At 47.2% G+C, this 11131-nt stretch overlaps 1 protein-coding gene across 1 annotated transcript; it reads left to right on the top strand.

The window, feature by feature from the left end:
• The first annotated feature begins 576 nt into the window (after positions 1-576).
• On the top strand, positions 577-7875 carry LOC104042654 (alcohol dehydrogenase 1). The gene is made up of 9 exons (XM_009502133.2): positions 577-916; positions 2174-2275; positions 2480-2621; positions 2912-2999; positions 3112-3331; positions 3451-3711; positions 3999-4134; positions 6872-7010; positions 7646-7875. Exons 1-9 carry the CDS (start codon positions 899-901, stop codon positions 7668-7670), a joined length of 1131 nt encoding a protein of 376 aa, XP_009500428.2. The 5' UTR covers positions 577-898; the 3' UTR covers positions 7671-7875.
• Positions 7876-11131: the final 3256 nt, after the last annotated feature.

The following is an 11131-nucleotide window of genomic DNA, read 5'->3' as shown; positions in this document are numbered from 1 at the left end:
TCCCAAGTGCATAAGCAGTTCCCAAACCTGAGGGTCACACACGAGGTGCTCATCTTAGCCTGGTCCTCCAACAAGGTCTCGCTCAGCCCATCTCCTATAAATCACCTCGCCTGATGCCTCAGCAGAAACGGGAGCGCAGGGGAGTGTGTCCCCTTGCAAATCTGGTTACGAGTGAAATGTGTCCTTGGAAAAGCATACACACACACCCTTCATCACACATTCTCCCCTTACTAGCCAGGTGAAAAGAGCTGCAATACTACAGACAGTTAAGTTTCACTCCAAAAGAGCAGGCGTGTTTGTCTACCATACCATGTTTTCACTGGTTTGGGTTTGATTTATTTTTTTTTAATTTTTAATCCTTTTGCAAACACCTTGGCATGACCCACTGCCAGGTCAAATACTACTCCTTGGCAACAAGGGGACCCTGAGGAGTGAACCTCCTCCCTCCACACCTGCTGGAAGCAACTGGAGGAGAAAAAAAAAAACACAAAAACTGTCCCTCAGCTCTCTGTGCCTTTCAGGCAGGGAGGGCAGGGCATGGCTGAAGGCAGAGCCACCAATAAAAGCCTCCCCCGAGGACTTTGCCTGCTCCCTGTAGAGTGTGACCGCTGCCCATTGGCATCTCCCTGCGCTATCCAGCTCCGCCACTTAACACTCGCTGTGCTCCTCAGCGTCCAGCACTCGACACAGAGTAACCACCGCTCCCTGCTCTCCAGCCACGATCCCACGCCAGGCTTTCCTCCACGCTCCCTGCCTTCCCCTTCAGCTGCAGCTGGCAGCTGCTCAGGAGTGCTCTGGCTCCACAGCTGGGCGATTTCACAACACAGGGCTTTGGCCAGACAGGCGGCAGTTTCCCTCCAGCCTGCTGCAGCGACGGCAACAGCTCTGCTAAGACCACATGGCCACTTCTGGAAAAGTAAGGATAACTCATTTCCCATCTCCCTTTCCGAGGTGCCTGGCTCCTGGGGAAATACTCTGCAAATAACTCAGCCTGTGCACTCTCTTTCCTCTGCCCTTACTCCCCTAACCCATCCACACCCCTTTGAATTACATGAGTTTCTGCTTTCATGTGACTGCACATGTCAGTACCTGCGTTAGGTAGTGCATTCCTCTCCTGTTCTGCCCAGCAGCTCAGGAATGAAATAGTGAATTGTACCGCTCTGAAAACCACCCTCCTGCTCAACCCCCACTCTGTGTTCCTGCTTTGGCAGGGAAACACAGCTCTTCAGAGGTGCAGTCTTGCAGCCACTCATCTCTTGCCTCCAATCTTTTCCCTGGCAAAACCACTTTCAAGCTACAAGCTGAATTTTGCTGATGTCAAACCAGCTCTGGGGTCCAGGAGGTGCCACATACAAATCATCCCTTTGGCAAGGGAAAAACTTGTCCAGTTGCTAGCCCATTGGGAACTGTTCCTTAACCCTGTAGAGTACCCTTTCTAGGTACCTTCAGCCCAGTATCTTATAAGACCAACAGCAAAGCTCTTAATGGGCATTTCCACCAGTATTAAAAGTGCTGTCCTTCTGGCCTGAAGATACAGAAACGCATGTCTTGCTGTCAAATCTGCCCAGTACACCAGAGTCTCTTCATCTACCAAAAGACAGCTTGGAACTCACTTAGTACTTCATGGCAAACAGGAGAGGGGCCAGAGCCACCTTCACCTTCCCCTGAGCACAGACCAGCCGAAGACCGGGCAGGGCACGAGCACCGAGTGCTGTTGAGAGGATATCCCCCCACCCATCAGGGCCTGCAGCTTCTCCTGGGCTGCAGCAGCTCAGCCCCGCTGCCCCAGGGTTGCCTCCAGAGCCCTCTTGCACAGGCACAAGGCAGGTGTGCTTTTCCAGGTCCACACTCCCAGACAAACCTTATGCTCTAGGGACTGGTGACTTCATCTTTCCATTTCACACTTCACACTATGCCAGTGTTTATTGAACATCACTTGGCTTCACATACAGCTTGGCAGTCCTGCATTTCTGCTCTCCCACCACATCCCACCCACCCAGCAAGGCCCCCAGGAAACAGCACAGGACAGTTGTGTAGCTCCAGCAGTGCGTGCTCCGGTGTGCAGAGACACACGCCAAGCAGCTCTGTTTTAGGTCATCATAAGATGACCGTCCCCGACAGTGCGCCAAAGGCAAACAATCCCACGTAGTGTAATCCCCTCTGTTGCTTCCAGGTTATCAGATGCAGAGCTGCTGTTGCCTGGGCTGCAGGCAAGCCACTCTCTGTTGAGGAGGTGGAAGTTGCGCCTCCAAAAGCAGGTGAAGTCCGTATCAAGGTAAAAAAACGTTTCAGTATTTTTTTTCTGCCCTGTGGGAATTGCTCTTCTTGTAGTTATACTTTGAATACACCTGTCAGGGATCTGTGTGCACAAATAGGACTTAACTGTCCAGAGAAGCCCTATGAAAAATCCTTCCACAAACTGAGTTTAACAGAGGCCAGACAGTTTCTAAAGCTCATCTGCTCTTTCCTCTCCAAACAGATTGTGGCCACCGGCATCTGCCGCACAGACAGCCACGTTTTGGAAGGTTGCTTTCCTAATGTGGATTTCCCAGTTATCCCAGGCCACGAGGGAGCTGGGATTGTGGAAAGCATTGGAGAAGGAGTGACCTCTGTGAAACCAGGTAAGACACAAACACACGCCCAGGAGTCATCTCTCAAAGGAGGTGAACTCAGAAATTCCCCCTGCTCCTGAGTCAGTGGCTCCAACCTGAGTGCACACTTGTTGCACTGGACTATCACATACACTTTCCTGGTCTATTCCCCGTGCACATGAGCACTTCCTCCTGACAGAGAAAGGAGAGGGTTCGAGGTAGGATGCTGCTATCGCAAAGCTCAGCATAGCCACTCCACAGGCAGCAACCTCAGGGCCTGCTGAGCCAGAAGCACCTAACAGGGATCTGCTTTGTTGCAGGAGACAAAGTCATCCCCCTTTGCCTTCCACAGTGTGGGGAATGCAGCTTCTGCCTGGATCCCGAATCCAACTACTGCCTGAAGTCCCAGTGAGTTTGCTTCTTCCCATACACCTAAATGGGTTTGGCTGTCTCCTAACAAGTCTGACACCCCCACGGGTGCTTTACTTGATGAAGAACAAATGCATGTACCTCCCAACAGTGCCTCTGAACCACAAAACCTGCTGCCTGACAAGACCAGCCGGTTCACTTGCAAAGGGAAGCAGATCCACCACTTCCTATGGGTCAGCACCTTTGCAGAATACACCGTGATCCCAGAGTACGCCGTTGCCAAGATAGACGTTGCTGCACCTCTGGACAAAGTCTGCTTGCTTGGCTGTGGGTTTTCCACAGGCTACGGGGCTGCCATCAACACTGCCAAGGTTGGTGTTCAGGCATGTCAAGCACAAGCACCCCACAGCCAACCTCACACCTTCACCAACCCTGTGCAACAGAAACCTCCTCTTCATGCTGGAAACTCACAGGGCCCCATGTTGTGCAGGTAAAACCAGGCTCCACCTGTGCCATCTTCGGTGTTGGAGGAGTTGGTCTTTCTGTTGTCATGGGCTGCAAAGCAGCTGGAGCTTCCCGAATCATTGCCATCGATATCAACAAGGACAAGTTTGCAAAGGCCAAGGAGCTGGGAGCCACCGACTGCATCAGTCCTCAGGACTTCAAGAAGCCCATCCAGGAGGTGCTCATTGAGATGACTGGACACGGTGTAGACTACTCCTTTGAGGTCATCGGGCATGTGGATACCATAGTAGGTGGTATTTCAGCACATGTTCTCTTTCCCAGCTTATTCAGTCTCCTGCCAGGTCAAAATTCACCCTGGCAGGCAGTTTCTTGCCTGCTGCCCCCACATCTTTGCCCAGAAAGGCAGTCTATGGGCTTTGGGAGAAAATGATGTACGAGTCTCAGGACAGGCACTGAGCTCTCCAAGTTCAGGTGTTTTCAGATTACCAGGGACAGGTAGGTGACTGCACGGAAAGAATGCTTTTCTGACAAATGCATCAGTGCGTTCTCTAATTCACCTGCCTGTCCCATCAGACTGCTGCCCTGGCATCCTGCAAGATGAGCACTGGCGTCTCTGTGGTGATTGGGATACCAGCTTCTGGTTCAGTGATTTCCGTCAATCCTGTGCTCCTGCTGTCTGGGCGTACATGGAAGGCAACTGTGCTCGGAGGTATGAAACTCAAGAAAACATTTTAGACATCTCCGTCTTTTCTTTTCATGGTTGTTCCCAAATCATAGAATCACAGAATGGGGTTTGGGTTGGAAGGGACCTTTAAAGATCATCCAGTTAAATCCCTCTGCTGTGTGCAGGGATGTCTTGCACTAGAACAGGTTGCTCCAAGCCTCATTCAACCTGACCTTGAACACTTCCAATGATACACATCCACAACTTCTCTGGGCAATCTGTTCTGATGCTTCACCACCCTCATCGTACAAAATTTCCTACTTGTGTCCAATCCGAATCTACCCTCTTTCAGTTTAAAAATATTGCCCCTTGTCCTGTCCCTACAGGTCTTCATAAAATATCTCTCCCCATCTTTCTTATAAACCCCCTTTAAGCATTGAAAGGCTGCAATACGGTCTCCCCAGAACCTACTCTTCTCCAGCCTGAACAAACCTAACTCTCTCAGCATTTCTTCAGAGGAAAGGTGTCATCTCTTTGACCATTTCCTCTGGACCCACTCTAAGAGGTCCATGTCTGTCTTGTATTGGGTCCCCAGAACTAGATACAACGCTCTAGGTGGGGTCTCACAAGGGTGGAGTAGAAGGGGAGAATCACCTCCCTTCACCTGCTGGTCACGCTTCTTTTTCTGCAGCCCAGGCTTTCCAGGCTGCAAGTGCACATTGCCAGCTCATGTTCAATTTTTCACCCACCAGTATCCCCAAGTCCTTCTCTGTAGGGCTGCTCTTACTCCATTCATCCCCCACTCTATACCGATACTGGGGATTGTCCCAACCCCGGTGCAGCACCTAGCACTTGGCCTTGTTGAATTTCGTGAGGTTCCCTGCCAAGGTCCCTCTGGACAGCATCCCTTCCCTCAACCGCACCACTCAGCTTGGTGTCATCTGCAAACTTGCTGAGGGTACACTCAATCCCACTGTCTATGTCATTGATGAAGATATTAAACAGTATTGGTCTCAGTACAGACCCCTGTGGAACACCACTCCTTACTGGTTTCCACTTGGACATTGAGCCATTGACTCTTTGGATGGGGTCATCCAGCCAATTCCTTGTCCATCTAAGAGTCCACCTGTCAAATCCATATCTCTCCAAATTAGCAGCAAGAATATTGTGGGGGACCGTATCAAAGGCCTTACAGGAGTCTAGGTAGATGACATCTATAGCTCTTCCCTTGTCCGCTGATGCAGTCACTCTATTGTAGAAGGCTGCTAGGTTAGTCAGGCACGATTTGCCCTTGGTGAGCCATGTCACCTCCCTGTCTTCCATATGTTTCAACATACCTTCCAGGAGGATCTGTTCCATGATATTACCAGGCATGGAGGTGAGGCTGACTGGGCAGTAGTTGCCAGGGTCCTTCTTTCACCTTTTTTAAAAATGGGTGTGATGTTCACTTTCTCCAGTCACTGGGTGCTTTGCCTGACTGCCACAACTTTTTAAATATGACGAGAGTGGCATGGCAACTACCTCAGCCAATTCCTTCAGGACTGTGGGATGCATCTCATCAGATCCCATGGACTTATGTGTGTTCAGGATCCTGAGGTGATGTCGAACCTGATCCTCACTTCTTACAAGAGGGACTTCATTCCCATAGACCCTGCCTTGAGGTTCAGGGACTTGACAGGTATGGGAAGAGAGATTACCATTGAAAACTGAGGCAAAAAAACCTGAGCCTTCTCCATGTCGGTCATCACTAGTGTGTCTGTGGAACAGGTATCCTTCAGGGCATATGAGTAGCCCTCCCCTTGAAAATGAGTCTTCCCATCTGAGCAATGTCCTCAGCTATAGGACAAAGGATACTTTTCCTCATAGTTGTTTCTCACTAACCTCTTGGTCACCAAGAATATTTCAAGCTTGGCAATGTCCCAAGAAGCCTCTTTGAGAGGGCTTTGCAGAAAACAAACACACACACAAAAAAAACCCAAAACACCAAACCCACAACTCAACAGGAATGCTGCATTTCCACTATAGCATGAAACATGCTAATAAACCTGTAACTATTTCATACAATTCAACACATACAACTGTTTAAGCTAACTGGAGACTAAAAGAGGGACAAAATTACTCTCCTCCCAAGGAGTGCCTTTATCACAAGATAAAGGCACCAGTACTGGTTGCTCAGTCTTGACCCTACAGTACATGTAGAAAGATCATAAATGTCCCATGAAAGTAATTACCTGTTGCCCCACTAACACCTTCCTGTTGCACCTTGCTCTCTTCTTACACTACAAGATGCTTCCCTCTCCCCCGCTCTCACTCTCTCTCATCCCCACCCCTCTGTCACACATGTATCCGCTACCTGCCTTTCAGGGGGGGCCACCCTCATACACACTCATCTTAATGCCCAGCAATTGATCTCAGCTTGCATTTCACTGCAATGTAAGTGCTTCTGTCTTATGCCAGAGGAGGGCCTGGTGCAGCTCAAGGATCTTCTCACTCCCTCCAGCTATACTCCCAGCTCAAAGAAGGGACACTCTCACACTTTTAGCCTCATCCTATTAATTTTGGTGCATTCCACAAATTAGCTCTGCACTTTACAAGGGCACAGCCTCAAGTATATTTTACAAGTCAGCACAGCCTGGTAGAGGCGACAAGCCCTGGATGGCTCTGATATTCTGCTCAGAGGAGAGCTGCTACACTGGTTAGCACCAGCAAACTCCGCAAACATCACTTTACCAAAACAGCATTTCTCCGATTATTCACTGTGGTTGCTTTCTCCCATTTCTAGGTTGGAAGATGAGAGATTGCATCCCCAAATTAGTTTCCAGCTATTTGGAGAAGAAATTCAACTCAGACTTGCTGATCACACACACACTGCCAATCACTAAAGTGAATGAGGGATTTGAGTTGTTACATGCAGGAAAAAGGTGAGACCCTGACTAACAGGAGTGAGGTACAGCAAACGCCACCTCCACCTAAAACTCGAACAACCCAAACACTCTGGCAGGCAAAGCATGCAATGCTGCCTTCTCAAAAAGCATCCAAGCCTTTTGAGGAAGCTGGGCCCACAGCTGTATGTCAGGGGGATCTGCCACAACCTGAAGGGAAGAGCCCATGCTCAGCACAGGGAACCCTCCAGATCGTGGTTCAGCTCAGCAGAGATCCTGCAGCCCCATCACTGCACTGAAGCCAGCACAGACGCTCAGACACCACATCTCAGGGCACTGTTTGAAAGCACAGGACAGGCAAAGGAGAACAAAGAGTAAGGGGCATCCTTGGTGACGATAGAATAGAATAAAAGCCAAAGGAAGGAAGAACAACTCTTACAGACACAGCACAAGAGCTTTGGGGAGTGACAAGGTGCCTTAGCTCCTGAGGGGTTCCCTTCAGCAGGTTTTGGAAGGCTGCTCTGTTGCTGCATGTCTCATGCGGCTGAGTTAGGAAGAGGCTGGATGAGAAAGGCGGTGGCCAGTCCTCAGGCACACCTGCCTGCCCCACTGCCTGCTCCTGAACACCTGCAGCCGCAGCACCTGTAACTCATCCCTTTCTTTCCACTTTACAGTATTCGTAGTGTCCTGCTCTTTTGAAGGACGCAGCCATGGGAGGCCAAGCGGAGGGACCAGCGCAGCACACCACCTCTCTTCTCAACCAGCACCTCACTTTGTGGGGCACAAGGAGACAACAACGAGCTGACGCTGGTGCCACTGCCAGTGCTCCCCACCCAGCTGAGACCTAGAAGGATGCCTCTCTCAAGAAAATACTTTTACCAATAAAAGCTTTCAGTCAAACTCATCCCATGCAGTGCACTCAATCAACAGAGGTCCCATGGGGCAGGAGGAGCTCTTCCTCATACCACAGGCTGCTCCACCACACCCCTTGTCTCAGTAGCAAACAACTGCCTTTGTCCCCTCCACTGCTGCTGCTTCCCACCTTAACCCACCTTACACACTTAGCCCATGCATCTCTGCCCCCATCTCAGCTGGGTGAATGCTGCAACCGCAACCGAAGTACAGCTGGGAAATGACAGCTGGTGCTGCTGCTGTTGTTCTCTGGTCTCACTTGCAGGACAAAATTATCCTCAGGTAAAGCCTGGCACTCTAGACCCTTTCATTTAAACATGAGGTTTTCTTATCACATTACTCTGTCCTATTCCCTCCTAATCTTCCCTTTTTCAATTCATATTTGTCCTCTTTAGATCCTCTGGCCTCCTGAGCTCAGTCTGGTGGCTTTTCTTCTGATCTAGTTTTGTTCTTGATAACAACCTCAGAGAAATTTACAGATTGGAACCAGGAAGAGAAACTACAAGTGCATTTATGTCCCACAATACGTAAATGTGAGTGCTAGAGGTACTATACCTAGACTTTCAGAAAGTAAAAAACAAAATTCCTCCTTACGTTGCAGGAGTGCAATTCTATAGGAGCTACCAGGACCTCAACCAGTCTGGCAACTAAATTTGTTCTGTGCACAAAAGGGAATGCAAGGATATGATCCTTATGGGTCCATTCCAACCTGAGATATTCTAGGATTCTACAATTCTATGATAGTATGGACTCAAAATCAGCAATTGCTGTAAGATTTCTGTTTGCTATTTTAACACATTTTTTCCCTTAGCCATTCTCCTTCACTAGGGTGAACGGAATCAATTGTACATGTTTAACAGATGTTTATCAATATCCTTGTTATATGTCTTCAATGTTCAATATGTCAGGGTGGACCTAACTCTCACACTCCTTACCTCATTTGCCTCCTCCCCCTTCCATTTTGTGTGTGGTACACAATATTTTTGTCCAAATGGAAATTAAAGCAACAGGACACCTTAAAGAATAGCGAATTATCAATCTTGCTAACAAATGCAAAGCCATACCTACTAGGAGATGATCTAGTTTGTTCTTCATAGCAGAAATGCTAAGATTGTCTCTGAAACTGGTTCCTAGTTACAATGACGACAAAAAACTTAATGCTGCGGCATTAATAAAGGCATTAGTATCTGCCTTTGTCTTTTAATTAAAAATTATTGAAGGGTTTGAATTACTGCAGGCAGGGGAAAAGATAAGATTTACACTTAGTAAGTGCATTTCAGAGTCTATTCCACAAAGTGATTTCTGTGAATGTTATTATTATTCCATTTCCCCGACCACTTTGATACAGACAGGAAATTAACATAATACACAAAGTGGGTCAGAATACTGACTACCAAGATGAAGACAAAGACCTTGGGGCCTGTGCCTAACTGTACCAACACCTGATCTAACAGATCAGTTGTTAAAACTTGCCTGATGCATGAACACATACAGCAAGTCAGGACATGAAATCCTGTTGGATGCAGATAACACGGTATCTGCCATTAAAAAGTTAATCACTAAATCCATGCCTACCGACACACAAGAATAATTTTTTCTTCCCCTCTATTAACTGGATAAGAAAACAACGTCCTCCTTTCTTAAGGTACACAAAAAGCTGCACAGCAACAGGATCTCAGTACCAACTCCCTCCCATACCCAACATACATTACAAATGTTTTGCAGAGATTCCAGCTACCCATGGCACTTCACAACTGCAAGCAGAGCAGTCAGCAATTCTGAAATCTATGTTGTCTTCGCATCAATGTTGGGTTTGCAAGTTTGATGGAGGAGGGCATCACATGGACGTTTTAAGGAAAAAAAAAATTACACATTTGCAGGACATTTTTACAACCATTTTGTAGGCTACAAACTCAATAGCAGAAACTGGATGTGTCCTAAGAGGCATGAAATACCAGTACATGTAGCACTGTTCACATTTATGTCCGTATGTTTGAGATGAAAACATAAGCCATATGTATGGAATGTTACCTAGGAAGCAGCTGAATTATTTCATTATCAATCACAGTATTTGTAAAATCTGTTGTTTTAAACTTCAAACACTAGCAAACCTATGGGATATCAGCCATACAGCATTTTGCCTCTGCAATTGCTCTCCAATTCTTGCACAATGTAGAAAAATGATTGGTAATCAAAACCAACTAAAACAAGGCTCAAAAGCTGTGTAAAGTGGGTCTGTCTGAACTGCTTAAAGGATATTTTTGTTTTCAGCTAAGCACTTAAACATCAGTCCACTTTCAAAGGGGAGTGAAGATTGCAAAGCACAGGAAAGCAACTAATCCTGGAGAAGAACCACATCTGTGGTCCTCCAAATCTGGTGAGTGAACTGACAGGATAACAGGCATGAAGGACATGTGAATCACCTGTACAGCTGAGTGTCCTAACCATGAGTCTACAGAGTAATGCCTTCCTGATTCATGAAGGCTGCATTTTTTTTCTGATCAGGACTAATCGATTTTGCATCCTAACATTAACAGATGTCTTTTGGTCTTTAAAAAATGTTAATATTATATATCTACCATTTTGTTCAACAGCTAAAGAATAGAGTTCCACTCACTATAGCATTCTAAATGGCTCCTGATCCAAGAAGGGTTTTTATGTCATTATTAGTCTTCTAGGAAAGTACCCCATTCCTTAGGTATAAAAAAAGTCTTGTCAGCCACATAGAAAGAAGATTCCTTTTTAGTGGTCAGGCCTTTTCTAGTCTATCATTTCCTTCTAGACTAGAGCTGGTGGGATCATGAAAGTCCTCAAGGCTGAATTAGGCATTTGGAAACTTACGTCCATTACAGACAACATGAATTCTTGCACAGCAGGCCCAGGAATGGGAGAGGGACTCTCAGAAGGATGAACTGGCTTCCAATGCTGGGCTAAGCAGTTAGGGGTGAAGAAAAAGGGAAGCACAGAGTAGAGAGGTAGGGAGACAACACAGGTCTAAAGAGAGGAAGGATATAACACCTGAGCAAAGATTTTTATTTTAAATTGAAAAGAGCGCGCATTGGTTTTTCTAAGAACAGGCAAAATTTCAAAGCTATAATCAATAGATGCTTCTCTTTACTGGGATTTAACCACATCATCTCCATTTTCAGCCTCTTTGTCCATCATCCTTCTGTTCCTTTTATCAGTCTCTCATTGGCAGCAGCTTGAAGTTGAGTATATGATAAGTCTAGTGAATCTAGCTAGTTGCC

This window comes from Phalacrocorax carbo, chromosome 4 (assembly GCF_963921805.1).
Source record: "Phalacrocorax carbo chromosome 4, bPhaCar2.1, whole genome shotgun sequence".
In the NCBI taxonomy this organism is placed as follows: domain Eukaryota; kingdom Metazoa; phylum Chordata; class Aves; order Suliformes; family Phalacrocoracidae; genus Phalacrocorax; species Phalacrocorax carbo.
The sequence above is the reverse complement of the archived record's forward strand: the minus strand, read 5'-3'. Positions and strand labels throughout refer to the sequence as shown.

Bases quoted from the DNA above. Each gene is read 5' to 3' on its own strand.
- LOC104042654 (XM_009502133.2), top strand. The intron at 2,276-2,479 runs GTAAAAAAACGT...CTCTCCAAACAG, and splicing joins CAGGTGAAGTCCGTATCAAG to ATTGTGGCCACCGGCATCTG. The intron at 3,000-3,111 runs GTGAGTTTGCTT...ACCTCCCAACAG, and splicing joins AACTACTGCCTGAAGTCCCA to TGCCTCTGAACCACAAAACC.